Source organism: Centropristis striata, chromosome 12, assembly GCF_030273125.1.
Source record: "Centropristis striata isolate RG_2023a ecotype Rhode Island chromosome 12, C.striata_1.0, whole genome shotgun sequence".
Classification (NCBI taxonomy): domain Eukaryota; kingdom Metazoa; phylum Chordata; class Actinopteri; order Perciformes; family Serranidae; genus Centropristis; species Centropristis striata.
The window spans coordinates 8,692,809-8,712,697 of NC_081528.1; the positions used below are offsets into that span (position 1 = coordinate 8,692,809).

The following is a 19,889-nucleotide window of genomic DNA, read 5'->3' on the forward strand; positions in this document are numbered from 1 at the left end:
AAGGCCTTGTCACTGTGAAACAATGAATAGTTCGGCCTTAACTTCCAATTCCTTGACATTAACAGGTCTGCATTTTTCCATCATAAATCAGCCTTTGTGGAGACTAAAAGTTCCCTTTTCTGTGGTATGACTGAAATTATGTGGCCCATTTGGAAGTGGTTGAAGATTTACATTTTTTGGTGGGGCGGGGGTGGAAGTAGAACCTTTTGTCATTCCGATGGGCTCCATTTCAGCCAAATGACTTCAAATTAATGGCGGCCCATTTGTAGAAAGAAGTATAATTTCATTTCAGATTGGGAGATCATTTTTCCATCACTACGGGGTTACAGCTCCATTTCGGTACAGCTGCAGTCAAATTATTGCGAGGTGGGGAAAAGAGAAAGAATCCATTTAGAGAACTTAGTTTCAAGACCAGCTAATTTCATCTGGGAGTCAGTTAACTCACCACCAACTTGTTGCCCAAATGACAAGAAAAAAAAGGTGTAATTTCCTCGAAGGCCAATTGAGGCAAAAAACAAAACGAAGCCAGTTTGACATGTAGTCTTTGCATTTTCCCCGCCCTCCTCCTCCTCCTCTTCCTCCTCTCTCTCTCTGGCCTCTTGCATCTCCTGTAGTGCATTTTGCTAGTCTTACTTCAGCACCTCTTGACAGAACTGCATTGCAACCCTCCTCCTCCTGCTCTTCATCTCAGTGCATCGCCTCTCCTCTCCTGCCCGCTGCAGTATGGCAGTAGATTGTTCCTCTACAGACTCGTGCATCCCTCCTTCCTGCTATTGCCTTCACAGTATGTTGCCCCCCCTCTTCCCTGCCCCCCCTAAGTCTCCCCCACTGCCACACACTCACCCCCGCTGAGTGTTGGCAGCAGTGCGACACCTTAGATAATCGAGCCTTGCTGTCTTGTTCGCTCCTTGATAGACAAAGCGGTTGTTTTCCTTAACGAGGACAAACAACGTATAGCTGGTAACGTGTTGCTAGAATTTGCTGTGTTTAATTCTGATCTTTTTTTTATTAGACCCCAAAGGCTCCAAAAATGATGCTACTCACAAGAAAGGTACTTTCCTTTTCTTTTTTTCCCTTTTTTTCTTTTTTTTTCTTCTTCTTCTTTTCTTCCCTGACCAAGGTTTTGTGTTTGATCCCTCATGCGATGATGAGGCATTTTCAAAATGTTGAGAAAACGTTTACTTGGTTTAAAGTATGTAGATATTGGCATGTACTGTTCAAGGTTATGTCTATCAAAGTGGTCCACATTTTATTGTCTAGAATGTACTGTAGAACATCTGGTGACAGGAGCAATTAAGCAAAAAAGTATTTGTCAGACATCAGCAATATTTCAGGCTTTGCTTAATTCATTATGTTGACACAGACATTTTTCTCCCTTAATGCCACGCATAATTGTTTCATTAGTGGCAAAAACCTGCTGGAAAAAAATTCTCAGCATGACAACAGTTAATTCCTCAAAATATTAAGCTGTTTATCCCAGGCCTGTTTCCATAAAACTGCCAGTTCTCTCTGGCAAACACGACCTTTCATAATAAAGTGATGTTTTAGCTTTGAAACAAGCCTTGTTGCACTTAAGTCTGTTGTGCTATAGATGTGTATATATAACACAAGCATAGTAGATATAGAATGGGGCAACTGCCTTTTATGTGAAGTTTACAAAATCCCTACATGGGTGACAAATGATACTGAGTCATAGTGAAGGTAACAAAAGAAAAAGACAAATAAACAGACTGTCTACTGTAAGTTACACAAGCTGTTTGCAGCATTTGGATCACAAATATGTTTTACACTTAGCAGAGGTAAATATAATGATTGGGTAGTTACAGGTTTGTTATTTTCACCATTGCAACATAGTGGACAACTGTAATGTCTGTAGAGTTTTTATATTGCATTTCTTTGTGTCACCTATCAGCTACTGTACCTGACAGCTAGGAACTGATAATAATATACTGGTGTACAAAACAGTACAGAATAATATTTAAAGTAGCATTTAATTATAGAAAAACAAAGTTTATGTATGCATTGTGTAGTATAAATGTATATATATATGGTATATGATAGGATTCTGCAGTATTATAGTACAAACCAGGAAAGTGAAGTGCAGCAGTATAATGTATTGTTGTAGGACAGTATAGTATAGTACAGTATATTATAATACAATATAGTACAATATATTATAGTATAGTAGAGTACTTTATATAGTATAGGACAGTATAGTTTAATATTGGAAAGCTTATTGGGACAGCATAGTAGATTGTAGTAACTTAAAGTTTTGCAAAGTATAATATAATAAAACTACAGTAATGTCCAACATTAGTAGTAATAATGCAGCATAGTGAAGTGTGGTGATAATTTAACTACAATACAGTGCATTAGAAGAAGTAAAGGGAAGTGCAGCAGTATAGAATAGTAAGCACAGTATAGTATAATATTATTATTATTATTATTATTATTATTATTATTATTATTGTACTGTTATTTTACCAATAATGTGTAATAAAGTACAGCGTAGTGAAGTATATTTTAACATGCTAAAGTATAATATAGTGAATTACACTGCAGTATTTTACAGTAAAATCAAATACAGCATATATTGTATATATATTGTGGTAATGAATAAAAGTACACACAGTACAGATGCAGTATGATGTAGTAATTACACTATAGGGCAGTAAAATGCAATTCAGTTTATTAAAGTATGGTGATAAATACAGAACAGTGTTATTAACAGGAGATTACATTATGCTACAGTAAAGTATAGTAAAATATAATGCAGTATAGTGTACTATGTTCAATAATACAGAATAGTGTTATATATACAGTGCTTAACAAATGTATTAGACCACCGGTTTATGCCACAGCTGTCCTCAATTAACAGCATTAGTAATGACCAAAATAATTTTTTATGTTTCTGCAATGGTTAATGCACCAGTATGTAGAAGCTCTTTAGCCCAAGTTATATTTTTAAAATTTAAGTTAAATTATTGTTGTTATCTAGGAATTCTCAAATTCACTGTTTTACAAAAAACTGTAAAGAAAAATAGTAATTATAGTTAGTCACCTGCATTTCTGTGCAGAAAAATTAGTTTTAGTGGTTGAATGTTATGTTGATTCATTTCTGACATCTCAGAGAAGCCCAGTGAGCGGCTCAAATCTGGCTTTAAAAAGGTGAATTCACTTTGTTATTTGCCAAATAAATAACAGTAACATTTTTGTTTTAAACAAGCTTTTAAAAATGTTAAAATATTTATATTATCTCATTTTTATGGCAGGTGGTCGAATAACATATATTATTATTATTATTATTGTTATAGTGCTGTAAAATGCAATACAGTATAGTGAAGTGTGGTAATGAGTACAGAATAACATTATATACAGTAGAATACAGTATGATATAGTACAGTAAAGTGTAGTAAAATATAATATAGTATAGTAGACTGTGGTAATGAATAGTTAATAGTATAATATACTAGAGTACAGTGCAGTAAAATGTAGTAAGATATTAATACAATATACAGTCCTGTACCATTAATTACATATTACCACAGTACAGTAGAGTACAGTGTGATACAGTTCAGTGTAGTGAGATATAGTACAGTATATTCTGCTGTGTTCATGAACCATTAACAGTACAGTACAGTAGCGAATATCTGTGTGATACGTTTGTTGTTGATCCGTGTTGAAGAATCTCTTTCAGCCCATTTGGCTCGTTAGCTTAACATGCTAACGCTCATAGCACAGCGAGCCCTTTACACAGAGGCTCCTGTCAGTCGTAACTAATGTGTATGTGGCCCTAATTTACATGCACAGAGAGGAAGCCATGGAAGAACCCCCCATACACACACACACACACACACACACACACACACACTGTACACAATGTGGTCCATCCTGCAATTAGTGCTGCAGGACTTTTCCAGACAATTACTGCTGGTGATGGCGCAAACAGCAGAGGTGATGCACTGGGTGATCTTTTAGGGTCGACGCTGCCAGACACAGTTTAAGGACGCTTATTTCAGCGTTTCCTCACAACAGAATATTATTTAGTAATTACAGCAATGATGCAGAGGAAACACTGGAGGTCCCAGTGCTCAATACAGACTCAAGCTGCTCTGTGTTAAGAAGATTAAAACAAAAGTTCAACTTCAGCAGCGTCTTTATCCGCAGTACTGCAGATATGATCCTTTTGTGTCTGATTACTCTGGGTGACTAATGCTATTGAAAAAGACTCCTTTGGTTTGCAGACTAAAGACCCCAATTACCTCCTGAGCTTATTCCACTGGCCAATACTGTCAGCTTCACAGGAGACAGCGTTTTATATTAGCAGGCAGCAGCCCGTCTGCCTCCAGGCTGCTGCCACGCATAACTTACCCACCGGCTCGGCAGAGGATAAAAGAAATGTAGAGCTAATAAGAAATAATTTCTCATTTTAATGTTCAAATAGCAGGAGAATTATAAACTAAAAAGTTCACAGATGTACTACAGAGGAAGGGGATATCAATCTAATCATCACATAAAACTATATTTGTAGTGGTGACTTGAGGATTTATCAGGAAATGTCAGGAAAAATAAATATATTTCTTATGACGACTATGTCATTTTTGTAGTGAAAGGCCTCGGTTTGCTGCCTGCAATCCAATTTAATAAAATATAGCTAGACTTTTAAACTAGTCGACATGCACAGCAATACCAATAGATAGGATGGAGACCTCTAGTGGCTGTAGTATTAATGACGGTAGCAAAGAGAAAGTTAGATGTGACAAAATCCACGGTTCAAAGTGGATGGACGTGTCACACAAACAGAGCTTTCACTTGACGTCATGCAACATAACATTATGTTATAACCTAAAACATGAACTTCACCAAGCTGTTTTGTTTGACAACATTAACCAAATGATTGTTAAATGGTCACAGGACCATCATGGTTTCCTGTTTAAAACTGTAACCATGCTACGGTTTCTGTCATATGTTGAGAGTCATTAGCAAACAGCCTTATCTGTGGACATTATATTGCCCAGAAGTGACTTTCCATTCTGGAATAGTTTCTACACATTCTGTATTTGATTCTCCGCTCAATTTTCTTTAAAAAAGATTCAAAAAGTCTGCCGTATTATGTATAATATCTCTAGTTGTTGGAGTCATAAGGGTTTAAAACAGAGTTTTAACATTTTCTTACAATTTCTTACTCTCTTGAAATAACATATTCTCATGAACAGTTGCAAAAACATTTGCAGCCCGATTTGTATCACAAACACTGTTAATGGTTAGGTTAAGGCCCCAAAACTTTTCCAAGTTTAGGAAAAGCAACAGGGTTAGGGTTAGAGAAACGCTGCTTCCAGACTTCTAATAGAGGGACATGATCACTAGTCTCCTGGTTGAAAGTCCCAGGTTCGTTTGGCCCATCCTCACCCACTCTAACTACCAGACAGGAGACCTAAATGACCTTTTATTAGGCTATCAAAGGATAACTTCGAATTCCGGTCCATTACTTTGCATAGGAAGAATTATGAACCATTCATGACACAAACATGATACAAATCAGCTCAGCTAACCTGTAGAAAACTAGAGAACAATCCAGGAAGCTAATTTCGCACAAAAAAAAAGGAAAGTATATTAGTGCTTGTTTATATGCAAACATACTTGAATACGCATGCTAGACATATAATGTGTTTTATAAAAAGAATAGTCAGAATAGTCACTAAAATCACTGCTAAAATGATAATAAACAGAATCTGACCTTTAATATGGCCATCAGGTTCCATGCTAATTCACCTGAAAGTACTGTATTGACAGTGAACAACTCATCAGACAGGATTTAGCGTGCTGGAGATTAATGCTCATTGATTTGTTCAGATCATGTTCTTCACTTTGCACAGTAAGCAATAAATGAATTTTATTTCCCTCAGGCACCTTGATCCGATTTGTCTTCAGTATCACTGGGACCCTCAAACCTTTTACATGTATTATTGATGGTTATTGACGTGCAAACCTTTAACTGATGCTCTTAATCGTCACTCATGGTAATTTTTTTACTACAAAGCAGCGTGCAGGCTCATCTCTGTAATCTGCAGAGCCACTCAGCTTTAGACAACTTTAGTGGAAATGTCAATTTTTAGAAGAGGGGAGGACAGCAGAGGATGCATGAAGGGAAAAAGATTAGGTTAATGCAGGAGGAAGAGAGGGAAGATTTAAAAAGAAAGAGGAGGAAAAGTGCAGGCAAATGTGTAGAAAGAAAGGGTATAATGAAGGAAAAGAGAATGAGAGAAAGGAAGAAAAGAGACAATAATAATAAAACAAATCAAAACAAACTAGATTAAAGGACAGAAAAGGGTAGGGGAGGACAAAGAATGGCAAAGAAACAACAGTAAGAGACCGAGGTAGGACACTGAAAGAATGAAAAGGGGAAGGAAAGGGAACAAGTGAGAGCAAAGTAAAGGACGAGGGAGGAAATGGAACAAGAAAAGGTAAAAATAAGAACAATAAGGAAGGAAAAAAAGAGAAACGAGACAACGAGAACGACAGCATCAGAAATAATAAATGCAAAAGAAAGATAAGGGTATAATAAAGAAAAAGAGGAAAGATAATTAAGGTAGAAAAGGGACAAAATAATAAAATAAACCAAAACAAACTCTATTAAAGGACAGTAAAGGGGAGGAGAGGACGTCAAGGGGAAATCAACACGAGACAAGAATGGCCAAGAAAGGACACAAAAAGAATGAAGTGGTGAAGGAAAAGGAACAAGCACGACCAAAGGAAAGGTCACAAAAAAAGGTAAAAATGAGAACAGTAAGGAAAGAAAGAAAGAGAAAGGATGAGGACAGGAATCCAAACAAAGAGACAGCAGAGGGGAGACTGAACGTAGCGACCTGAAGTGAAGCACACACTTGACAGGGAGAGAAAGCCATCATCGAGGAGGACACGTAGGAGGAAGGGGAGACAGAAGGAGAGAAAAGATAGCACGGAGGACACACGGAGAATGGGGGGAGGGAGAGGGAGGAGGGGAAGATTTTTCTTCCAGCGTGTTCAGCAGAATCCAGTCAGCAGGTCAGGGCCCGAAGCCTCGCCACAGCCGCCGCCAGCAGCAGCCGTTCTTCCTGATTAGAGGCTCTGCTCTGCTCCTTCTGTTGTGGGATGTTCGGCACATATTACACACAACTCACCTCCTCGCACCGGCGCTTTATGCAGATTAATGTTAGGCCAAGGGATATTTGTCTGCTAACAGATTCTGGGCTCTCCTTCCCCCCTCGGTGCCGTGCAAGAGGCCCGAGGATTCAATCTGTCTCTGTAGATTTATGCTTATCCAAGTGCCCGGTTTCATGGAGGATGGCTTTGTAATATGATTGCATAGTGCTTTAGAGAGGTGACACTTTAATGTGACGACTGCAGGTTGGAGCATATTGCGGTTATTTTACTTTTTTTTTTTTTTTATTGAGAGCAAAAAAAAAAAGTGCTGCTATGTAGATTTATGCTTATCCAAGTGGCCTGTCTCGTGGAGAACACCTTTATAATGTGATTGCACAGTGGTGCAGAAAGCTAACACTGCAGAATGATTACTGCAGGCTGGAGCACATACTGGAGTGTGGATTTGGTGAATGTAAAGCAGAATATCCCCCTACACAGATTAATGCCCGTCCAAGTGGCCTATTTAAAGAGTATAATATGACTGCACGCTGCTGCAGAAAGGAAACACTCGGTGTGATTGCAGGGTTTCCCCTTCACTGAAGAAATAACAGCGAATCCTCACACATAAACGACAAAACAAGTGATTTGTCAGCGCCCCGCGGATATGAATGTTCTGATCTATAGTTACAGTATGGGTACGTTCAGACATGAAAAACTATATGGCAGAGGTTAGAAAAGTGTTGTTTTCCTCGCTTTAAAGGAACAGTGTTGACAGGAGGCAGAGCCGGGATGCAAGCTCCGGTCTCTGATGTCAAAGTCTCACAGTCGTGGCTGACATGAAGGAGAAACCTGCTGCACAGAGGTGTGTGATCAGGAGAGGCAGTAAAGTCTTCACCGCTCTCTGATAGACAGAAGGGATACTCAGCTCTAATGCATAGCAGAAACAATGAGAGAGGCTGCTGTCAGGAGGGGCACTCTGTGGCCAACAGCACATGGACTGGATGTTCAAAACTGCAGATCTGACACGAAATCCACACAATAATTACACAAAACAACACATGACAGCAGGCAAAATGCATAAAAACACATGTTACATGTAATAATCAGCTGCACTCACTAGTATGTATTTATTACTTGTCATTATACATATACATTTACTACATTTCTGCAAAATTACTGCCTAATTTATATTACTTTATTTTATATTTATTATACCATATTATTCCTGATTTTGACTGTGTTACTCCTGATCTTAACTTGTACAACTTAATATTTAGGTTCCTATTTTGTTTTACTTGTGTATTTACTATTTTGATATTACTTTAGTTCTGTATTTCTATACATCCCAGATTTTATTTTATTTTGTATGTTCTTATTGTATTTATTTACCTATTACAATATCCCATTTTTTTCAGAATCTGTAGGAGGGCCTACGACTTATGATTGTTGTTATATTATCACGTAAAACCTCCGAAACCTTAAAAAACATTATCAAGGCAGAACTGTACACACACACACGTGACAAAACATCAGATTTTATGTTTTTTCTTACATAATTCATTCAATTTTTTTACACCACAGGTCAGCATTCACACACACATTCACACACTGAGGGCCGAGGCTACCATGCAACCTGCTTGTGTGTGTGTAGTTACATTCACACGCACACACTCACACTCACACTGACTGGCAGCCACAGGAGCATTTTAGTATCAGAGCAGATCTAGTATCTTGCCCAAGGATTTGTCTAACCACCAACCTCAGGATCAGTGGGTGACCACACGACCATCTGAGCCACACCTGTGTTATTTATCTGTTATTTTCCAACCCCAGACTCAAAGTGTTGTTTCTGGGGCTCAGCAACCTCAGGATCAGTGGGTGAGCTCTTGTTCAGGTGAGGTAACCCCCCACCCCCCCACCCCACGGCTCCAAACAGCTTCTTTCTGCCTGTGTAGTAAAGGTAAACACAGCTCATTTTAAATGAGTTAGTTAATATTCAATTCTATGACTTGTCTCAAAACAAAAGACATAACGTTCTTAACAATAAAAGCACTTTTATAACATTTAGGAAATTCACTTGCTTCTGGAAGGCCAGCTCCAGAAATTCCAGTTGACTCAGTGAGTAAGAGAAATATATATTTTTTTATAAGTATTTAAACAATAACCGACTTTAACGGGCATTTGAGGTACTTAGATCATGTAACAGTAAACACAGACACACAGTATTTCGGCTTTAGAGCGACTGAAAAGGAAGCTTTAAATTATTTTACAGTGTCCTAAAAAAATATGAAGATCAAATAGCTAAAAGCTGGCTCTGACTTGAATAATGAATGGGAGGATTTTAATTAAAGGAATCTCACTAACAAGTGTAAATACTGCACGGACACATCAAGTGTTTGTTAAAGAAAACATAATTCCCTCTGTGGATTTATAATCGTCTCAGTCGTTATGTAATTTATAGAGTGAAACAGAAGAGTCTCTAATTAAGTGTTGCAGAGAGTGTGTGTTACACTTTTAATCCAAAATGAGAAATTAGTTTTAATATAAAGCTGCAGGAAGTGTGTCAGGCCTTATAGGCTTTTATTAAACTGTCCTATTGCATGCAGAGCTGACACAATACACGCTCTAAATGGAATGAAAAGATAAAATAAGAGTTTTCTGAATGGTATTCTGAGCTGCAACGGCAAAAAAGAGTTTAAATTATGAAACCTTTCATTTCCACTTGAATTATCTGAAACATGGAAAGAGGTATAAAGGGATAATATCGAATTGACCTGTTTTATTGGTGAGATAGAGAGAAGGAGTGCATGCGACTGTTTGAGGGATAAGGTGAGGGGGCGGACTGTTTGTGTGTGTGTCTGTCTGTGTGTGTGTGTGTGTGTGTGTGTGTGTGTGTGTCTCTGTGTGTGTCTGTGTGTGTGTGTCTCCACTAATCTCACATGACTATCTACCTTCCTCTCAAGATGATTAAAAGCATCGAGCTAACGGCGGAGCATCACGACACACCGTTAAATCACAAACTGATTTATTGAGCAGATGACCATCTCTCTCTCTCTGACACACACACACACACACACCATCTGCACAAACACGCGGCGAGGCAAACAAACGTGCAAACAGCTAACAGGAAGGATCAAGCAAACACATACGCTCATGTTCACACACACAAAAACACACACATGTACAGTGCCAGTACACACACTACACTGTTCACATTTCTATTTTTTTTTACATTATTTTCTCTCTTTCTCTCTCTGTCTCTCTCTCACTCACACACACACACACACACACACAGACAAACAGACATTTTGCAGCATCACTACCTTGCAGTAATCCAGTGGAATAAAGCTCCAGTCAGCTCGTCTCCGTCGCCGTGTTGCAGCCGTGGACCTGCTATTGATTTCTGTCCCTCTGCAGTCAAGCGGCTGCCAGCCTGTCATGTCCGCCCGTCACTCAAAAACCCTGGCCTGGAAAACCCTGGAAGGTTCCAGGACCGCTGCTAACTCATTCACTGCAGACTTATTTACTTTCATTTGTTAGAGAAAGGCAACATGCTTTTTTTAGGAGAGTAACTGGTTTTTATTTTAATTACTAAGAGCACTAAAATGCTCTTTAAGACCTTTAATGCAAACACGGTAAAAGCATTGAAAAACCTTCTTTCTGACACTCACACTGTGCCAATATTCCTATTTCATTATTTGGAGTAATTGTCCAGGTGTGCAGAGGTGTGAAAATAAGTGCTTTTCAAACTCCAGTCTTTCCACTGTCCGTGTTGACGGCTAAATCACATCGATCAGCTGTGTTGTTGCTGTTGCTGCAGGAGTGTGACTCAAATTTGGATTAGATTCTGAACGTCTGACCTGATAGACTGACTCTCCATGCTCTCCTTTTTAAACTTCAAATCTGTCACCAAGAAAATGAAGCAAGCTGTGTGCTCCTTAGAAATACAATAGTTTATTTTTTATTTTCATTTCATTTTTCTTTTATAGGGACAAATACAGTTTACAGTTTAAAGAAAATGTGAATTAGGGACGTTTCTATCAACTGGTTTAGAGCTAATAAACAAAACTGCATGAACGTACTTTGGTCAAAAGATGGCAGCTGATCAGTCATGTGAGTTAAATGTTTGCTACGTCAGAACTTATTCAGAAAAGTGTCTCCATCCAGTCACCAGAACGACTTGGTTATGTTTACTCAAAGCTCCTGATTTGAGTTCAAATCAGTAGCATATGTTGGTAATGTACATAAGCCAACGACTTTTTGTTCCACAAGATGACGATCCAGTTTTATTGTATTGGAACAAAACATAACAGAGCACAGGCCTGTTATTAATGCTTACATGAGACTGTGTGTGTGTTTGGATGATATGTACAAACAGAGGGGATGTGGGAGAGAGGAAATGCACACATGCAAGCACATGCTGACAGGCAAACACACACACACACGCGCACACACACACAAACACAAACACACTCTCACTGCAAACACACGGGGCATATAACGTCACACGGACAAACTGAAAGATGCTTCCAGGCATGAATGCCAATTTTGAGTCAATATGCATAGAAAAACACACACACACACACACACACACACACACAGAGCCTCAGGTGATTTCTGACCAAGCTGCCATGCATCCATCCATCTCTCCATCCTCTCCTGCCTCCCACTTTGAATACATTTCATCTCATAATGAAACTTGAACAGCCTGTGGCTGGAAGTGAGAATACGAATGAGAGAGGAAGCAAGAGGCACAGTCACAATGAAACAGCAGGGAGGGGGAAAGAAGAAGAGAAAAATAGAGAGAAATAGATTTGGGTGAAGGAGAGATGAAGGGAGAGGAGGGGGAGGAGTAAAACATATCATAATGGCATTTGTCCTCCCTCGCTGGGGAGGAAAATGAAGTTTTTTCCTAAAGTTCACTCCATGAAGAGGCGATGATGGATGGCTGAATATGTCGGTGGGAGAGCCCGCTATTCCTCATCTCACCACTCCAATTAAAATGTGACAGGAAGTGTTTTTTCCCCCTCCTGCCGCTGATCAACCGCACTGTTTACCTCCTTGCTTAAAGCCAAAAGGGTTTACTGTTCTATAGGAGAAGCCAGGTTGGCCCTTTATACGTGGGAGAATAATGAGAGCTGTCTGTGTAAAAGCAGAGCGATGCGGCTGTGGCATCTGCATGGGAATAAAGGCAGAAACAAACAAGAAAGGCTACGCAGACAGGTTCCTTTTTTTCAGGTGTTGGGTTTGGCTTTAGAGGAAAGAAGACACGAGTAAGAGAAGAGGGGTAAAAAGAAGTCGTGTTTCAGTAGTGTGTCATTGTTGAGTCGGGAGACGGACGGAGCTTTAATGTTTCACAGCATTCGAAGCATTTTCTTTTCTTTTCCCGGTGGTGTTTCGCTGCCTTCATGTTTGTCTCCTCCTTCGTTGTCGTGTCTGGATGTAATAGAGGAAAGAAGTTGAATAAAACAGCAGCAGGAGGGAGACTGAAAGTTACTCTCCCTCTTTTTTTGTTCTGCCTGTAGTGTGTAGGCGTGGAGAGAAAGTCAGGGAACATCCTTGAGAGTTTGGAAAAATAAAGCCTTTCAATATCTATACTTTTTTTATCAACAAGGAACAACCAAATTAAAAGGTATATCTGAAATGGCCAAACCTCGTTCGAACTACTTCGGGATGAACTCCAACTTTATCACCAACATCACTGTTGGACCTCTGATGCTCTTTTAGCTGAATGGGAGCTAATCCCTGCAGCCAGGTGCTTAAAACTGTTGGGGAGGCTGAAACCAGAGGGGGGTAGGACTGGACAATTAATCAAATATTGTATGATTTTGGCTTCAAATGATTATGAAAACAAGATATTGGAGATACATGCTTGTGATGCTATATTTCTTTATAAAATAATGCTCTTGTTTTCTCTTTTTTCAGACATTCAGTGCCCTGTTTTTCCTTTAACGGTGGAAAAAACGTTGGGGTTTAACTGTTTTCACTGCGTTACTGACAGGATTTTGTTCAATATAGTTTACCAAAATATTCAATATGTGTTTAGTAGTTTTAAGTCGGTTGTGGAAGTGCATTAAAGATAGTTTAAAGATACTTTTTTATTTAATCATATTCCTTTGTAGTTATTATTTTTCACAACATTAATTTATAGCCACATTTAAAGTTAAATATTTTTAGACACATCTTATTTTTATATTGTTTATTATTTATTTATTATATTTTATTAGTATTGTATGATATAATAACAACAATAATATTTTTTCATGACTTTGCTTTTTTTGGTTCAATAAATGCATGATTTTTCCAAACTTAATGCATAAAAATGGTATATGACTTTTCTCAATACTGACCAAAATAATCATGATTATGATTTCTTTTTCATAACTGAGCAGCCCTTGAAGCTGTTAAAGCAGCACATTAACACGCTTCAGAATAAAATTTTCAACTAGTGTTTAAAGATCAAGATATTTAATGTCCCAAACAATAGTAAAAGTAGACTGAAAAAGTAGTAAAGCAAAGCTCCATATACGAACATAAAATATGCCAACACATACCTGCAAACAAACTCTTCATTTGTGACCAGAGACCTTTTTCTTCTGGTACAGACTCAGTTTTTACGACTTTTAGCAAACTTTTTCAGAAGTTAGAAGAAAGAAACTTCCAGGAATATAAAGCTCTCAGCGTTTGATAAAATGTTCATTATTTCACCGTTTCACGATGGAGGCAGGAGATTTATGACGCTCTAAAGTTCCCAGGGAACCTTTTTCTTTTTCTCCCCTCTCGCTGGCATTTCAGCTGTGATGTTTATGCGTGCAGGATAAGAACAAAATGATCACCTCCTCAGCTGTCGTGTCCCGACATAATGGAGGAAAACAGCAATAGGAAAAGAAAAACAACCCTCCACTTCTCTCTCTCTCTCTCTTTTCTTTCTTTCTTTCTTTCTCTCAAACTCTCGCCTTCAGCTTGTAAAATGAGCCGTGTTGCTCACTGTCCATGAGCATGTGTGGGGGATATATATTAGTTCAATAAAAAGCAGAACTGCTTTCCTCGGACCATATAGCCTACAGACGACGCCCTATAAATATTTAATGTCTCACAGCCATTGTAGTATTTTTTGCTGAAGGCAGCTCAATTGCAAAAGAGACGATCCTGCGTAATTCCAAGTATTATTCATGTAATTTGTAGCCTGCGACTTTTCTTCTCCCTTTCGCCTCTCTTTGCTTTGTTTTGTACCATTTGTTGCTGCGAATCAATTCGGCCTTGCCGCTGCTGCGCTGAGGTGTCACTTAGAAGAGCACAAATTGGGTATCAGGAGAGGAGAGAGTTAAATAAAGCAGAGGAGAGCAGGGCCCAGACTATCCTCCTGATACCTGTGTTTTACAACCCTCAGAAGGCCTGATAATGTTCTACCTATACTCTGTTCTTCTTCTGTAAGCAGGAGGTGTGTGGAGGCTTTACCTCAGCATCATATCAGAATAAACCTGCTGATGTTTGAGGACCGATCAATAGGACAATCACAACCACGTCTTGTTTTTGTCCATTCTGATGGGCTGCAATCAAACCAGTTTGACTGGACTCAGGCTGGTTTCTCGGTCTGAGTCTTTATTTAGAAAAGAAGTCCACTTGACCATCCTGGGTAAATATTTTAAAACTGCAAGTGTGCAAACAAAGCTGGAACCTGCAAGGCTGAAATATAAAGCTATAATGTGAAAGTGGCAGAACTGCAGTTCCTTAAATGGCCACTTGAGGCTGGCTCATAAAGCAAGTCAATCTCAATAGACATTAATGTTAAAATGTCCAACTTTACAGCAGAAATAAACATGTTTACACCCTGGTACAAAACGGTTTGGTGTCTCTTCATGGCAGCTGTACAGGGGGTGAATATTCTATATAAATGACTTGCTTTAATGAAAAAAATGTTCAAATGCAACAATTGTGCATAATTAAGGGCATGGCCACTTTAAATGACAAGTGGGTGCCAAACAGGTGAGATGTGCTCACTACTCCACTCACTACGCCAGGAGTTAGGTGGAGTGCTACGATGGCGTCAGATAGAGCTAGTTGTTTCATACTAGTCGTTTCTCTCTTCTTCTTCTGTTGTTGTAACATGTAGCTAGCCAATCACTGCTAGGTGGTCTGTGCAACCCTGTCCACATTTTTACAAAAAGTTGGAGGAATGCAGCTTGGTGCTCAGACCACACAGTTGCACATTTCATAATTTGGCCATTTGCACTACGCTGATCATGATGAGCGGAGAAAACATGAAGCAGGATTTGTTTTTTAGCTTCATTTTGGCTCTTTAGAAACCTCTGGGTCATGTCACCGAGACTAGTTGCATATTTTATAGAATCTATGTTGGATACACCATAGATATAATTTTGATGTGCGGTGGAAACTGTATCTCTAAATGTTTAACCTTTTAAGCAGCACAAAAAGATAATGAATGGGATAAACAGCCTTGGATTTTATTTGACCATCATTTGTTTTATGGTTTTACAAAAAAGCATTCATCACAGTCTCTCTTTACCCAAGTTTTATTAAACATTTCTTGCCGTTGCTCAACAAAATACAACTCTTTAAAACTCTAAATTATCCCAACTGGCATTGAAAAATGACCACAGCAGTATGATAATCTATCTAAAGGAATTCTGTCATATCTGATTGTGCATTAATAACATTTAGAAACACTATCTGTAATGTGCACATAAATCTTTATTCAGAGTGCACTTGTTAAAAGTAATTTCCAGATTTCACTTTCCCTTCCACCAACAACATCTGGCAGTTTGACTTCCTGAGCTCATCAAAACTTAAATCTGCTCCTCAGACACGCACGGCTCAGCCGCCTTCATCCTCAGCATGAAGTGAGCTGTGACTGCTCTCAGCTCTAAGCGCTGCAGTGTTTTACACTAGTTCTGTTCCGTGAGGAAGTCTGGCTATTGTTGGCTGAGTCATTGTTGGCAGATGGGGATCAAGCCACCACCAGAGGCTCGAGGATTGCTGCAGCGAGTCCCGGATTGATGCTGATAAGACCTCTGAGCCTCACTGGAGGTTTGTGAGGAGGCAGGAAGAGTCTGTTTGTAAGCCAAGGACTCAATCGGAAACCAAACACAAACGATAGATCGTTTTACTGTGGTGCATTCAAGTGACGTGTTATATAATACATCTATTGGAAGAAGTCTAACTGTAAAGTGAGAGATCCAGAAGTATTTAACTGTGCGAGAGATCTCATGACTAAATGACAAAACATGTCTGTAAGTTGATCCCAAATGACACATGAGCGCTTTCTTATTGGGACGGTTGTTAAGGTCATTGAAGGATTATCTCCATAGTTATAAACAAACACTCAGTTTTAGCATGGGATGTGACATTAACCCTGAAAGCCCAAAGCTTTGTACACTGAGGCAATGACTCGACTGACTGTTGTGTAAAAAACCTCAATTCTTCATTTATCTACATCATTTCGATACCTATCATGTAAGTGCAAACATTCAGTTGCATAATAAGACACTACTCCTTCCCATCGGAATGATTTTTACAGAAACCAACTTCATTAAATACACCATCACTACACAGACTGTTTGTGGTGTAGCTGCTGTAGTGGACCAATCACAAGCTGCATAGAAACACATAACTTAGCTTGCATAGGCCTGTCATGAAAACTACTTTCCTGGAGGATATATTGTCACAGAAATTATTGTGAAAAAACAATGTTATTTTCTTTTCACATAAGTTTTATGAAGCCACAGATAATAATAATATAATAGCACAATAAAGCGATGCTTGTTCAGGTTTGTTGGCTCACCAAATCTGTCCACCTTAACCCATTGAAGCCTGGAAAGCTTATACGTCGTTTTGTAGTATTTGTATAAGCTCTCAAATACTTTTTGAATTTCATTTCTATCTGCTACAGAGGCTGAAAAATCTATTATTTAGTAGAAGAGTTGACACTTCTGTTGAATTTCCAGAAAAACTTCAGGTTTTAGGGGCTTATTTTAAAATCGCCCAGAGGTTTTACAGGAAGTTTTAGGCGTCAATGGGTTAAACCCAAAATGTTCCCACACCAGAGCTTGAAATTAAGTCCATTTTCTTTTATTCTTCTTTTGCCTTGATGTTATCCTCACTTCACCTCCAAAACAGAGCAGACGAGAGGGTGACCAGAGATGGCAGATATCTAAACATCTCAGCTGAGTTTTTTTCTGTTCCTTTGACTTTTGATGCTGTGAAAAAACAGTTAGGTGCTGCGTTAAAGTTTTATAGTGTTTGAGAAAAACCTTGCAGTTAATTCTGCAACAAGTTGGCTAAAATGTGACATTCTTAAGTGAACAAACACTTATGGAAACACAATGGTCATTTCCATATGTTATACTATAAATCCATATTGTAATTATCTCAAGTCTGTGCTGGTGGTCACCAACAAACCATTTTTTTCTAGATCTGGTTACAAAAAGGATCAAATGCAGATATTGTTTGCCTGAAAAAGCTTCAGTGCTACTCAGTGTTTTTTTCATTTTAAACATTAAAGGTATTGAGTAGTGATACTCAATACACAATAAGAACATCACACAGCTTCCTGCTAACATTCTGCCTTTTTTTTTTTTTTTAAATAATACCGTCTGTGGTTTTGCCTACATTTATAATGAAATGTGTTTATTTTGTGTGGATTTTGGCTGGATCCTGCTTATTGTTGTGATTGGTCTGTTGCAGTGTAACAACTGGCTGATTAGCTCGTTGAAATCGAGGAGAAAATGAGCAGATGTTGGTTTTAATTTTGTTATTTCTAACTGTATGAAAAGGCAGCACACAGACTGCTTCGGTTCTTGTTTGGTTTGTTTACTAATGACTTCAAGTCTCCAGTGGGCAAGGCAGGATTTGAGATTTGTCTCTACATTGGCACCAGTCACGCTCCCTGCAGCCTTTATGCACCTGCTATATCATCCTAACATATGGCGTTTGGTGGACTTGGCGTAACCTGCTGTTTAGTGGATGCTTTAATCCAAAACGCCTTCCCGATACATACATGTGTAATAACACCGGCTCCTATGAGGAGGGGAAGCTTATCTCGGAGCAGTTATGAGATACAGAACCAAAAACATGCCAAGTTGTTTTCAGCAGCACTAAAACTTAATTTCCCACAGTCCCACAGGCTAATTTCTGGAGTCCACACCTCGTATCCTCGGCTGGCAGCTCGCCGCCGTTTCCGCTGTCAGTTTAAAGATCACAACGAGGACGAGATGTTAAGTTGACACTAGAAAAAAAAAGCTCCTAGTCTGCTGAGGGGGGCAGTGGAACATCCGCCCAACTATTAATCATTAAAAAAGCAATTACAGGCACTTCCCTGGCAGGTTTATCAGGCTGTCATCTTCATACCATCTCTATTTAGGCCTATCTACTTCCTGGAGAACCACCAAACACACTTTTCTCCCTGTCAATTCAGCTCCGGGGTGAAAAATGAGGAGACGATGATGACCAGCAAACAAGACACTCAAAACTAAAAAGGCTCTACAGAACCAACGTGTTGAATCAATTCCAGTGAGCAAAGGAAAGAAGAAATAGAAGTATTTTACAATATTCAAGTATTCCAGTGAACATCTAGTTTAGTTATTTTCTTCATTATTTCTGCAAGAAATATCCGTCCTCCATGATCTCACAGGTGTTTTTGTTATCATTGTGATCCAACATGACAAAAGTAGTAGTAGTAGTAGTAGTAAGGCCTGTTGATATATTGTTCCAAATATGATTGCGATAAATAAAATTAATGTTGACGTTATGATAATATAATAGGATTATCATGCAAGTACACCCTTTCAAGAGCATGAACTTTTGATTCTTAGGAATATTTACACATGAATGCAAAATTAAATATTAAAATATCCTCAAATTATTAAAACAACAGAGTAGAAATGTTTATTTCTGTTTAATGGGCTTTTTTAATGGATTTCACATAAGAAATCAATTTTATTCATGAAGATATATTTGGATAAAACTAAAAGTCTTAAGGGGAAAACCTTAGTGCAACTTTGGTGCAATAAAAGGAGGAGCTGGCTTTATTTTGAAGCTGTTTACAAGAAATAATATCAAGCATTTCTGGAGTGATTATATCTTCAATCGAACAGAGAACACGGTTTTTCATTTGAATATTTCTATGCTATAAAATCCTCACTGAGCGCTCGCTGTCAAAACACAAAGTTCAGAAGTGTTTCTGATGAAACCCTGAAACTTCCAGAAGCCTCAGAGACAGGAAGTCTTATTTTGTGGACACAATGCAGCCAGTTAGAGACCCCTACACTGTGTTTTAGTGACACACTTATACACATTGTTTCTGCAGCTTGTGTTTCTGTGTGTGACTCACAGAGAAATCATACACGGAGCACTCAGAGGAGTGTTTAGAGCGTTTCTTCAGAGAGAGGCTGCAGCGGCTGCAGTTAGCAGAAGTGCTGAGAGGCTGAGCCCAGCCGTTTGTTTCATCCTGCTTTATTGCTGTTGTCACTTGTTTTTAATGAAAGTGGAGTTCGGCTGAAGAAAGAGGGGGATTTATTCGTGCAGACGCTCCTCAGCAGGCCTCCTCAGCACACGCATGTGTGTGTGTGTCAGAGTGTGTGTGTGTTTCGGAAAGACAGGGGGTATGTGCATGTATATTCAGTTAAATTAACTTTATAGTTCACATGCCAAGGGATGGTAGAGTAGAAATTTATCTCAGAAGAACATGCACAGAATAGTCTAAATAATTAATGAAAAATATGAAACCCTCACCATTTAAACTTTACTCT

The 19,889-nt window shown here is 38.7% G+C and overlaps 1 protein-coding gene across 4 annotated transcripts in view; it reads left to right on the forward strand.

Moving 5' to 3' along the window:
* The window catches only part of glra1 (glycine receptor, alpha 1), a 139,375-nt gene that overhangs the window by 43,424 nt on the left and 76,062 nt on the right, over window positions 1-19,889 (forward strand). For 2 of the 4 annotated variants that reach the window (XM_059345836.1, XM_059345837.1), the window contains exon 4: window positions 1,013-1,051. The exons of the other annotated variants lie outside the window; for them this stretch is intronic. In XM_059345836.1, the coding sequence (XP_059201819.1) occupies window positions 1,013-1,051 (39 nt within the window). The remainder of the gene's footprint in view (window positions 1-1,012; window positions 1,052-19,889) is intronic. 4 annotated transcript variants of the gene reach the window in all.